At 45.3% G+C, this 13,271-nt stretch overlaps 1 protein-coding gene and 1 long non-coding RNA gene across 2 annotated transcripts; one reads left to right on the top strand and one right to left on the bottom strand.

The window, feature by feature from the left end:
• Positions 1 to 320: 320 nt before the first annotated feature.
• Positions 321 to 2,848, top strand: LOC139835131 (uncharacterized). Its single transcript, XR_011750843.1, has 3 exons — positions 321 to 788; positions 1,839 to 1,929; positions 2,435 to 2,848. It is a non-coding gene; the product is annotated as an uncharacterized lncRNA (long non-coding RNA).
• A 1,804-nt stretch (positions 2,849 to 4,652) lies between these two features.
• Positions 4,653 to 6,684, bottom strand: LOC127328266 (COBRA-like protein 7). The gene has a single exon (XM_051354878.1). It carries the CDS (start codon positions 6,681 to 6,683, stop codon positions 4,653 to 4,655), a length of 2,031 nt encoding a protein of 676 aa, XP_051210838.1. The 5' UTR covers position 6,684.
• Between the last annotated feature and the right edge of the window lie 6,587 nt (positions 6,685 to 13,271).

The raw sequence follows: 13,271 nt of genomic DNA, 5'->3' as shown, positions 1-13,271 counted from the left end.
GATCGCCCGTTCTCGTCCTCATCGTGGACTTGATCGAAGGCTGGCTTTCGGTGGCGGCAACACCAATCTAGCAGGTAAATTAACCATCCATTTTCCTTTTATTCTCTTGTGGTGCGATACATTTTTTTTGTTCCGATGTATGGTCCTAGTCTGGATGGCTGCTGGGTGTGTAAGCACTCGTGGCTGTTATACATCGATCAATTTTTGGATTGGTTTTCCTTTTCCATGGGACGATATACTAGAGGTAGTTTGTAAGAGTGTTTTATTTGATTTGTAAGCAACCCACTGTAGGCATCTGTACACTGTTTAGAGAACTTCAATCTAATCAAAATAATACGGAAAATTCATTGCATCTCAATTTCAACCCCTTTCAGTGTATCACGGCATATAAGTGTTATGTCCCTTTTTGTATTCTCAACTTTTCATGTTTCTTATGCTCAGATCATAAATGTCCATTTCATTATATTTCAGTTTAGATCTGGAAGTTAAATTCAAAAGAAATTTGAAGCTATGTTTAGAATATAATTTTGTAGAATAGATTATGACAGTGAAATATAGTTAACATGTCTGTTTAGTATGTGCATTCACACCCATCGCCACTTTCTTCTGGATGCAGAGCAATACAATGGAGGGCATGTTAACAAGGAATCGAGAGATAACCTATGTGGTGTCAAAAATACATGGAGATCAGCTGGACACTATCTGAGAATTTGCTTTACTCAAAGAAAAATGGTACAAGAAATTCCATCCAAACAAGAAAAATTAATACGGCACCGACATTTCCAACGGTAGTCACTTCAAACTATGTTTTCATTAGAAAGTTCTCCGATTACCAGATCTTTTTTTGGTAGAGTTTTGTCTTGAGAGGTACCAACTTTCTCACTTAAATTGGTCCGTCCGGATTAGCAAGGAAAGTGAGAGTTCCGGTATGGATCCTTTGTACCCCAACCACATTCCCATGTTCTCCTACAAAGCGTTTCCTTTTATAGTGCTACCAGAACGCACAAACCAGAGAATGAGTCTTTTCATAATTGCAGTCTTTTAGGAATTTCTTATATTTATCTTTTAGGACAACCTCTAAGTTTACCTGACACTCTTGGTTTACTTATTCTGCTGATAACTAATTAAGATCTAAGACAATATCTTTTAGGAATTTCTTATATTTGTCTTTTAGGACAACCTCTAAGTTTACCTGACACTCTTGGCTTACTTATTCTGCTGATAACTAATTAAGATCTAAGAAAATATTTACCATTCATTTAGTATTTCATTATCTTAAGCCTGATCTTCTCTTCTTAACTGCAAGCATGCTTTAAAATTCATATTCATATACCGTGAAAACTTCGACAGTCTTGTGCATCAACCCTGTGGTGGCAACAAATAAAGACTATAAACTAATTGAGCACACTCTTCAGAACTCTGACTTACCATATTCTAAACCATATTTGGAAGAACATGACCGATACTTTCTTGCGAGATACCAGATCATATATGTATTTGCAATCGGTTCTTAATCTAAGCTATAGGTTTACGTCGCATACGTACATCGGTCCCCATTTGGATTAATTAAACTGATCACTACCACTGCTTTTTCTTTATATCTTCCATTAGTGCATACTTTCAGAAGATCAAAATTCTAATTTTCACAATTGTTTTTTTGGCTTCTTCACTTTCTTTAGTGCCCGATTTTAGAAGATATATTGTCCTGTTGTCATTGGCATTTTAACTTCATTTGTTCAATTTGTAAAATAATTCGTTCAGTTCACCTTTTATGCATTTGTTCGCAGACTTAAATTTTCTCAAGTATCCAGATATCTAACTTTTTTCATTTGTGTTAGGGTCCGATACCTTGGCGTGTGATATATGGGTTGGACTTAAACACCTAAAAGGGTTTTCTTTTGGTGGCTGCCAGTCTGTGTTTCTTTACTTGTGAGTATAGTAGAGGGTTACAAGTGTTCTCTTAGATTAATAGCATACATTTAGTATATGTGGGTTCCTTTTCAAATTCTTGCTCTTTCTTTTGTCAGCTCAATTTGAAATAGCTAAGAAAGTAAAAAATTGTGGATTGAGTGCAACGGTTTTCGCCATTCATGATCCTTAAAGTTACTTGTGGCTCTTCTTAAAAAGGTTTCTGTAGTATATTTCACTATCGCTGTGGGCTTCTGTAGTCAAATGCTTTTATTAGTGGAAAAATATAGCGAATGATAAATTAAAACTATCCAATGCAATGAAATGTTGTTGTTCCGGTTTGCAATGTTGAACCTATCAAGACACTGAGTGATGATACACATAAGTTATACGGAATATAGATGAGCTCCACATGAAGTGCTTTGGATGGGGCAAACTTGGGGATTTAGAAGATCGGCTTTTCATCTATTACAATGTCTTTCTGTTTTTTTAAGTAGTCATAACTTGAGAATTTTTGTTGTCATAGTAATGTTGGAATGATAAGCTTCTTGTGGAGTCAGAGGAAGCGACTGCTGTGACTGCTGGTTGTGGACGCGAGGAGTCGGTCATAGAGCTAGAGACCAGATGAAAAGTTGGGATTTTGGATCAGTGTCTTTGAGTTATGAATGTTGATGTTAAGAGATGACCTTTATTCTGAACCACGGCGATGATTAGAGTCATGTTCCATGGATAGCAAGAATACATGATTAGTAGTCAGTAAGATGTTGTCAATTGCAAGGTGGCACTTTTTTCACCATTTATGTTGGCACTGTGTCCTACACCTGCAGTTTTAGTATACCAGTCTTGCAGCATTCCTTGGATATTGGATAGAAATGGAACTAGACAGGGGACTATGTCTGCAAGTTATATGGTGATATATCATTCAAGTGAACCAAGTACTACAACTATGCCATGTACAAATTACTTACTCCGCATGGATTTGGTCAACAATTATCTAGCTGCATGCCGCAAAGATCCAATAGAGCACAGGAAAACATCACACCACTTATCGCGGCACCGCTCTATCAGCTCTACCATGAATACTTAACCAATTTTTACACTTTAATTGTCATCCTGGCGCGGCGTGCCGCCGCGCCTTTCCTTGCTAGTATATATAATTGCTTGAAAATACAAATTCAGACAGCAATGTGTTGAGCTCACAGCACCAAGTAAAACAGTAGCAAGAGGACGAGAGCACCACTGCTAGCATGAACGCCAACCCCGTGACTCGGAATCCTCTGCGGCATGGCGCACTCCTCGCCGTTGAAGAACACCTTGGTCGGGAACCTGTCGCGGGGCGAACCACGTCGACGTCACCATGTGACGTCTTCTTGGTGAAGGAGAGCACAGACTGCTGCTTCTCGGGCACGGGGTAGTCCACGCTGCTCACGTTGGTCTCCCCGATGAGGAAGTCGAAGCCCTCCCTGCCGCGCATGAAGATGGTGCCGTCCCCGGCGGCGGTGGCGTTGAAGGAGTAGGCCTGCTGAACCCGTCGTAGACCCGGTTGTCCAGGACCACGGAGGCGAACCAGTCCCGCATGTCCGAGTCCTCCCAGTTGAATTCATCCGTGCGCTCCACCCGCCGGCGGCATCCGTGGCGAGGTGCCAGTATGTCGCCGCAGGGTAGCGGGTCCGGCGGCGCGCCCAGCTCCTTGTCGTGCGCCCACTTTGTGCCCATATTTTTAGGGAATACTCTAGAGTAGAGCCACTTTAAGGAAATCTAATACTATGTTGGTCCTAAATTAAGGATGCCCAACATTATAAAAATGTAAAAGCCCTACTCTTATAGTCAAACGTGTGTCCATTAAATAAACAACATGTTGCACTTACATTTACATTAAGGTTATCAAACGATTCAAATCTAATTGTAAATAAATTATCATTTAGTTTAATGTTTCCCATTAAAAGAATAAATTGTTTTCAAAAAATATATTTAAATAACAAAGAATAATAATTTCAACCATATATCTTATAGGTTTTTTCGTTTTTCCCTTGTGACTTAGTGTTCCATTGGAGAATCATTCCCCCCCCCCCCAATTTCACCATTTGATTGAGTGTTTGTTTGATCGACCACGTTCACAATCAAGCGATCTTTGAATGAAAATGAAAATTCTGTGATTCGGCCTTTACCAACACTTGGAAGTGAGAAACTCATATGTATCTAATGAAGTAAAAAAAATATGTTGGTTAGAAATTCATATATTGTATGGTATAAATGAAGTGTGACAATAATAGCTTGAGAGATGATTTCCTAGGTACGAATGGGATGGTAGCCCACCAGATGGATGAATGGGTTGAGTCTGTGGTGGTGTGCGGACCTCTGTATAATCTAGTTTCAGTTTTTTTTTTGCTCTTCTTATTTTCTTATTGTTTGCTTTGGCTGTACAGATTGTAGTTCATCTGGGCCTCTTTGGGAGGAAATCCAACAGAGTGTATTGTGTAAAATTGCAAAAGTTTGCAGATGCCTACATATGTTGAATGCACGGGCTGTTTTGCTGGATCTTTGTTCTTGTTTCAGAAAGTACAAATGGAATTGTTTGAGTAATTTCATCGATCCACCACGTTCACAATCAAGCGATCCTTGAATGAAAATGAAATATAATTTCTATGGTTCGGCCTTTACCAACACTTGAAAGTGAGAAACTCATTTGTATCTAATGAAGTAAGAAAAATACTATGTTGGTTACAAGTTTAGAGTCCAATGTGTTAAGCTGATGACACCAGCAAATAAAACAACGACAGCAAGAGGAGGAGAGCAGCACGGCTAGCGCGAGCGCCAATCCCGCCGTGACTCGGAATCCTGTTTGGCATGGCGCACTCCTCGCCGTTGAAGAACACCTTGGTGGGGAACCCGTCGCGGCGAAGCACGTCGACGTCGGCAGGCGACGTCTTCTTGGTGAAGGAGAGCACGGACTGCTGCTTCCCGGGCACGGGGTAGTCGACGCCGCTCATGTTGCTCTCCCTGATGAGGACGTCGAAGCCTTCCCTGCCGCGCATGAAGATGGTGCCGTCCCCGGCGGCGGTGGCGTTGAAGGAGTATGCCTGCTCGAAGCCGCCGTAGACCTTGTCGTCGAGGACCACGGAGGCGAACCAGTCCCGCATGTCGGAGTCCTCCCAGTTGAAGAGCGTGATGCGCGCGCTCCACCCGCCGGCGGCGTCCGTGGCGAGGTGCCAGTTCACGCTGACGCCGCACATGTCGCCGCAGGGCAGCGGGTCCGGCGGCGCGCCCAGCTCCTTGTCGTGCGCCCACTTGAGCGCCTCCTTGTCCCGCCTCTCGAACGGCATCAGCAGCGCGTACGGCGGCAGGACCATGGCCGGGGCCGTCGCGCTGCAGGTCCTCGTCGCCGGTGCAGGGCAGCCGCACGCGCAGGTGTTGCAAGGGACCACCGACTCGTCGTTGAACGAGGAGAAGGACACGCAGCACTGCGGTGGCTTGGACGGTTTGCTCGTGTCGTCCACGGTGATGTTGCACGACACCTGCCACGACGCGACGGCGAGCGTGGTGGAATCGAGCCCGCTCGGATCCGGGAACTCCGAGGGGCTCACCGGCACGGGCTGCCCGCACGCGTGCTCCGGGTTCAGCGTCGACGCGCCGGTGACCCTGAAGTTGGCCGGAGCGTGGAGCCTGCTGGTCCGGTTCACGTCCGGCGGCATCTTGTACACCTCCATCTGGAACGCCGAGACGGACTGCGTCCCGTCCCCCATGGACTTGGGAAGCAATGTCCCGTTCCTGCAGCAGTGCTCGATCTGTCCCATGGACGCGTCTTGCCGGCGCTCCGGCGGCAGGTCGAACACCGCGGGGCGGCGCTCGCAGTTGAGCACCTTGGAGAAGTCAATGTCCTTGTAGTACTGCCCCTGCGGCCCGAAGAGGCACTCGCTCGCGTCCACCTTCCTCGGGTAGGCGCCTCTCATGGTGTTGACGAACTCGCCGCGCTGCCACTCCCACGACAGCTCCCACCCGTCGAGGCGGCCCATCGGCGCGTCGTTCTCGAGGGTGAGCAGCGCCAGGTACGTGCTCTCGTGCGCCTGGAGCACGTCGTAGGTGATCACCAGGTCGCCGGCCACGCGCGGGAGGTAGGATGCGGCGGCGCTCCCGGCCGGCGCCTCGGCCGCGAGTTGATCTGGGGACTTGAGCACGCAGCACGTAGAGCGGGTCGTCGTTGGTGCGGGGGCGAGCGGTGAGCAGTTGTACGCCGGGTCGGAGAGGGAGAGCGCGGACGGGAGCGGCAGGAGCGGCTCCGGCCCGGCAAAGAGCGTGCCATAGAGCCTCACCGTCGCCTGTATCTTGGACAGGTCGCCAGCGGTGGCGATCGGCGTGAGGAGGTCCGTCTGCGGGTACCCGGAGAAGGACGTCGTCGTTGTGGGCGCCGCAGTGGTGTTGTACGGCAGGTCGGCGCCGGAGGTGAGCACGGCGCCATCCACACCAACGAGGATCTCGCCGTGGATGAAGGTGAGCAGCAGCGCCCAGGACGGGAGCGTCCGGACGCCGGAGTTGAGGACGGTGGCGTTGGCGCGGAAGGAGTAGGGCTGTGAGTCTGCTTCGGTGGTTGGGTCGAGGAACGGCCTGATCCTCTCGCGGCCCTCGAAGGTGTAGGTGAGGAGGACGCCGTTGCAGCCCGCGTCTTCGGGCGGTGGCGCCACCGGCAACGGCTGTGCCGCCGCGATCGCGACCAGCAGGAGAAGGACAGCCAGGCGAGGGAAGGGGTTCCGATTGGTGGTGGCGTGCATGGCCTCCATGGCGAGGATTCTGCCGCACTGCTCAATTCTTGGCGGGAAACAAGTGCAGTTAAGCTCCACAGTCCGTGTCAGCTGGAAGAACCAGTCTCAGGCTGTGTCGGATGGATAAATCCAAGCAAACAGAAACGAATGCACTCTGATGATTTTACAACCAAAATCTAGTTGATGAGGTCAAGTCAAAATGGTGCGTGGTAATGCAGAAATCTGCTCGTCTGTCGAAGCAGGCCATGACTTGTTTAATTTCCAGTGACGAAGTAGCAGGGCGGCAGCAGGGCGACATATGGATCAGTTTGGTTTTTCTGATGTGTTTTATGTTGGAGATGTGGCCGGCTGCTCAACGCGGTAACACAAGCATCTTGGTTGGATTTATCCATTTGGATTTCGTGATGACTGCATAGAAACGCGCCAGGCGACGTTGGCGCCAAGTATTTTTCAAACCTGAAAGACGGTGGAGGGAGGCCCACCAGTCCTATACTATCTCCATTCCAAACCTTAAGGCTTGAGAAGGAGGTGGGCAGCGGTACGGACGGAAGTCTTGCCCGTCTTTGGTCGGTGCCGATAACTACGGCGTTCGTAGGTGTCGTTTCCCTCCTTGGAGGCGTCGTCGAGGTGTGTCAATACTTATCTCGCTTTTTCTCCGGTTTGGTTGTTGTCTCCTGGTGAAAGTATAGGTTTGGAGTTCACTTGGTTAGGGAAGTGGATGTACAACCCAACCATCCAGGTTCAAGTTCCCAGGGACGTGAATTTGGGTTCTTATTATTTTAAAACAAAATCACTATAGGGGCTTCCCCTACCGTATTCCTTTCAAAAAAAAAAGAGTATAGGTTTGGAGTTGGATCGGTGTGATGATGGCGGCGTCCTGGAAGACGTCACTACTCTGTTGGGAGCATCGCGTTTGGAAACACGGCGTGGACGTTCCAGGTTGCCCTCCCCGGTGCTCGCCGTTGTCCAAGGTTGTTCTTCGGAGGCGCAATGCATGCCATTACCAGCGAGTCCAAGACGATGCCTTCTCGGGGCCGACCAAGTTCTACCATCTTACTCCTTTAGATGGTGTGTCGATAAGGAGAGTCCTTGTGAAGTTCTTCAGAGTCGAGGGTGTCGGTCGAGACACCACTCTGTGTATAGCTAATTAGGACATGCTCTTTCATGCTATGTTGTTTTGTTGGTGCGTGGTTGTCTTAGGAGTTAGGACTAGCTGGTGTGGACTTGTTGCTTGCGGCGAGTGGTAGTGTTCTTGTACTCAAACATCTATTTTCTATAATAATATGGTACGTTTTTGGCTTACTCTCGAAAAATAACCTTAAGGCTTATATTATTTTTAGAAAGTCAAACTATGTCAAGTTTGATCATTTTTTACAAAAAATCATTAACATGCAAAATACAAAATCAATTTTATTAGATAAAACAATGAAATATTATCTACAAAATATCATATTTGTTAATAGATCCTTTTAAAAGTTTGGTTAAACTTTATTTGGTTTGACCTAAAAAAATATAAGCCTTAAGCTTTGGAACCTGAGTAGTATATTATATACAAAGGCGGGATGCACGTGCTGAAATATTTGAATTTTGTTGAATGACATGGGCGGTTGGTCAGCCCACTTGGGGCCTCTTCGATTCAAAGGACTTCCATAGAAAGTTCGGAGCATCTAAATTTTTAGATATTTTCTTTATGTTGGTCGTTTGATTTGTAGGATTGAATCCTATATAATTTATTCCTTAGGAATTTTTTGCACTACAACCTATAGGAAACCTAACATCTACTCCAACCTCGTTGTAAAAACCTTTTCCAATCTTCGGTATAGATAAAATCTTGTTGCACTGAAATAGGCATGACCTTGTGATTCTAAGTTTTTTCTGCTCCTATATTTTAAAATCCTGCAAGTAGAAGAGGCCCTTGAAGGATGTAATCCAATCCGTTCATTTTAATGGTTGAGCTGCAAAAAGTAAGAAGATCATTATTTCCACGAGACATACGGAATGATTTTCCATCCGACTTACTTGAATACTGATCTTACTTGGAAAAAAATATCATATGAACAAGATTGCGGAGGGCACTTGGAGTATTCTACCTAGGTTGAGGGACAAAAAAAGAGAGCAATCCGACTGAAACTCGCATGACAAGTACTACCCAGCTGCGGGTAATTGTCCCCGTTCGCAACAACCAAGGATATTTTTAGGGCAATGCTAGGCATCGGTCGCCGGATATGGATCCAAAAATCGGTCATCCTCCATGCCGTCTGATCGTAATATCCGACACCTAGAATCAACCATAATGTGAATTTTGTATTTTACCCCCTAGTTTTTTTAAACTTAACCCACAGTCCTTACATTTCCCACATTAAACCGAAAGGATATACCCCACTAAGAATGATCTGAGTCGCGCCAAGTATTGCAACAAAATCTCTCACTCCGGTTGCAAAATATATGCACTATTACAATAAAATGTTTCAAAAAAGTTATAAAAGGGTTAAGAACAACTATTTTTTCTATAGGTTGGTTTACAACAAAAATCAAAACAATTACAACAAAAAATTGACAACTAGTACAACACAAAACATGTGTTTGTGGCTATGAAAAATTGTGAAATAATAATTAATTTGCTACATATTTAGTTACAATAGAAATCACTAACTATTTTAACAAACAATTATAGGCGATTACCACAAAATAACTTGTGGAAAACACCAAGATAAACATTATAACATCGATGACGTGCTTTCGCTACCAAATTTATACGCAGTTGCTTCAAAATTATCGAATGTATACAATATCTCTACGTGCGGCATGACGAAGCTAGCGATGTAGCTAGACGAACCAAGACAAGCTAGTGTAGCATTTACCTCAAATAATATATTTCAAGTGTTAAAAAATTAAAACTAGATTAAGCTCGCAAAGCAAACAAGGATGGATGGAATCAATCGGCATGTTCGATCAACAACTCAAACCAACAAACAAGGATGGATTGAAGGCACATACATGTGAGGTTGTAGTCCGTCACTGACATGCTTTGCATGAAGGAGATATGCCCAAGAGGCAATAATAAAAGTGGTTATTATATATCTTTATGTTTATGATAAATGTTTATATACCATGCTATAATTGTATTAACCGAAACATTGATACATGTGTGATATGTAAACAACAAAGAGTCCCTAGTATGCCTCTTAACTAGCTTGTTGATTAATGGATGATTAGTTTCATAATCATGAACATTGGATGTTATTAATAACAAGGTTATATCATTGTATGAATGATGTAATGGACACACCCAATTAAAGCGTAGCATAAGATCACGTCATTAAGTTATTTGCTATAAGCTTTCGATACATAGTTACCTAGTCCTTATGACCATGAGATCATATAAATCACTTATACCGGAAAGGTACTTTGATTACATCAAACCCCACTGCGTAAATGGGTGGTTATAAAGGTGGGATTAAGTATCCGGAAAGTATGAGTTGAGGCATATGGATCAACAGTGGGATTTGTCCATCCCGATGACGGATAGATATACTCTGGGCCCTCTCGGTGGAATATCGTCTAATGTCTTGCAAGCATATGAATAAGTTCATAAGAGACCACATACCACGGTACGAGTAAAGAGTACTTGTCAGGAGACGAGGTTGAACAAGGTATAGAGTGATACCGATGATCAAACCTCGGACAAGTAAAATATCGCGTGACAAAGGGAATTGGTATCGTATGTGAATGGTTCATTCGATCACTAAAGTCATCGTTGAATATGTGGGAGCCATTATGGATCTCCAGATCCCGCTATTGGTTATTGGTCGGAGAGAGTACTCAACCATGTCCGCATAGTTCACGAACCGTAGGGTGACACACTTAAGGTTTGATGTTGAAATGGTAGAACTTGAATATGGAATGGAGTTCGAAGATTTGTTTGAAGTCCCGGATGGGATCCCGGACATCACGAGGAGTTCCGGAATGGTCCGGAGAATAAGATTCATATATAGGAAGTTATTTTATAAGTTTGAAAATGATCCGGTGCATTTATGGAAGGTTCTAGAAGGTTCTAGAATATTCCGGAAGAAAGTCACTTTGGAAGGCGGAGTCCCGAAGGGACTCCACCACCATGGCCAGCCAACCCTAGGGGGTGGAGTCCCAGGTGGACTCCACCTAAGGTGGCCGGCCACCCCCTTCCAAGGGAAGGTGGGAATCCCACCTCTAGTGGGAGTCCTAGCTTGGGTAGGTTTCATGTCATATGGAAGGTTTTGGTTTGGGGTCTTATTCGAAGACTTGTAGACCAACTCTTGGGTGTTCCACCTATATAATGAGGGCCAAGGGGAGGGGGCTGGCCACCCCAACACCACAAGGTGGCCGCACCCCCGCCGGCGCCCCCCTCTCCCAAACCCTAGCGGCCCTCTCTCCTCCACCACTTCCCGCACGCTTAGCGAAGCTCCGCCGGGTTTCTTCACCACCACCGCCACCACGCCGTCGTGCTGCCGGATTCAAGAGGAGCTACTACTTCCGCTACCCGCTGGAACGGGGAGGTGGACGTCGACTTCATCAACACCGAACGTGTGACCGAGTACGGAGGTGCTGCCCGTTCGTGGCGCCGTGGTCACGATCTTCTACGCGCTTTTGCAAGCGGCAAGTGAACGTCTACCGCAGCAACAAGAGCCTCATCTTGTAGGCTTTGGAACTCTTCAAGGGTGAGTCTCGATCATCCACTCGTTGCTACCGTCTTCTAGATTGCATCTTGGCTTGGATTGCGTGTTCGCGGTAGGAAAATTTTTGTTTTCTATGCAACGAATCCCTACAGTGGTATCAGAGCCGTGTCTATGCATAGATGGTTGCACGAGTAGAACACAATAGTTTTGTGGGCGTTGATGCTCTTGTTGTCTTTAGTTTGAGTACTTTGCATCTTTGTGGCATAGTGGGATGAAGCGGCTCGGACTAACTTTACATGACCGCGTTCATGAGACTTGTTCCTCGTTCGACATGCAACTTGTATTGCATAAGAGGCTTTGCGGGTGTCTGTCTCTCCTACTATAGTGAAGATTCAATTTACTCTTCTATTGACAACATTAGTATCACCGTTGTGGTTCATGTTCGTAGGTAGATTAGATCTCTCTCGAAAACCCTAAACCACGTAAAATATGCAAACCAAATTAGACACGTCTAACTTGTTTTTGCAGGGTTTGGTGATGTGATATGGCCATAATGTGATGATGAATATGTATGAGATGATCATTATTGTATTGTGGCAACCGGCAGGAGCCTTATGGTTGTCTTTAAATTTCATGTTGAGTAGTATTTCAAAGTAGTTGTAATAGTTGCTACATGGAGGACAATCATGAAGACGACGCCATTGACCTTGACGCTACGCCGACGATGATGGAGATCATGCCCGAAGATGATGGAGATCATGTCCGTGCTTTGGAGATGAAGATCAAAGGCGCAAAGACAAAAGGGCCATATCATATCACATATGAACTGCATGTGATGTTAATCCTTTTATGCATCTTATTTTGCTTAGATCGCGACGGTAGCATTATAAGATGATCCCTCACTAAAATCTCAAGATAATAAAGTGTTCATCCTTAGTAGCACCATTGCCAAGACTTGTCGTTTCGAAGCATCTCGTGATGATCGGGTGTGATAGAATCAACAAGTGCATACAATGGGTGCAAGACAGTTTTGCACATGCGGATACTAAGGTGGCCTTGACGAGCCTAGCATGTACAGACATGGTCTCGGAACACGTGATACCGAAAGGTAGAGCATGAATCATATGGTTGATATGATGAACACTTTGAGTGTTCGCCATTGAAATTACACCTTGTCTCGTGATGATCGGACTTAGGTGTGGTGGATTTGGTTCGTGTGATCACTAAGACAATGCGAGGGATATTGTTTTGAGTGGGAGTTCACCTAGATTTTTAATTATGTTGAATTAAAATTTGAACTCAATTTGTCATAAACTTAGTCTAAACTTTTGCAAATATATGTTGTAGAGATGGCGTCCCCAATCAATTTTAACCAGTTCCTAGAGAAAGAAAAGCTTAAGAGCAACGGTAGCAACTTCACCGACTGGTTCCGTCATGTGAGGATCTTCCTCGCTGGCGGAAATCTGCAATTTGTGCTTGATGCACCGCTAGGTGACCCTCCTGCAGAAACTGAAACCGATGAAGTAAAGAATGTTTACGCGACTCGGAAAACTCGGTACTCTCAAGTTCAGTGTGCCCTCCTGTGCAGTCTGGAAGCCGATCTTCAAAAACGTTTTGAGCACCACGATCCTCATGAGTTGGTCAATGAGCTGAAAGCTATATTTGAGACTCATGCGGCCGTGGAATGCTATGAAGCATCGAAACACTTCTTCAGCTGCATGATGGAAGAAGGCAGCTCCGTTAGTGAGCACATGCTCGTTATGACCGGGCATGCGAAGAAACTCAGTGACTTGGGAATAGTGATTCCTAACAGACTGGGGATTAATCGTGTCCTTCAATCACTGCCACCAAGTTACAAGAACTTTGTGATGAACTACAATATGCAGAACATGAACAAGGAGTTACCTGAACTCTTTGGCATGCTAAAAGCTGCTGAGATTGAGATCAAGAAAGA

This window comes from Lolium perenne, chromosome 2, assembly GCF_019359855.2.
Source record: "Lolium perenne isolate Kyuss_39 chromosome 2, Kyuss_2.0, whole genome shotgun sequence".
NCBI classification, from domain to species: domain Eukaryota; kingdom Viridiplantae; phylum Streptophyta; class Magnoliopsida; order Poales; family Poaceae; genus Lolium; species Lolium perenne.
This window is presented reverse-complemented; position numbering and strand designations above follow the sequence as displayed.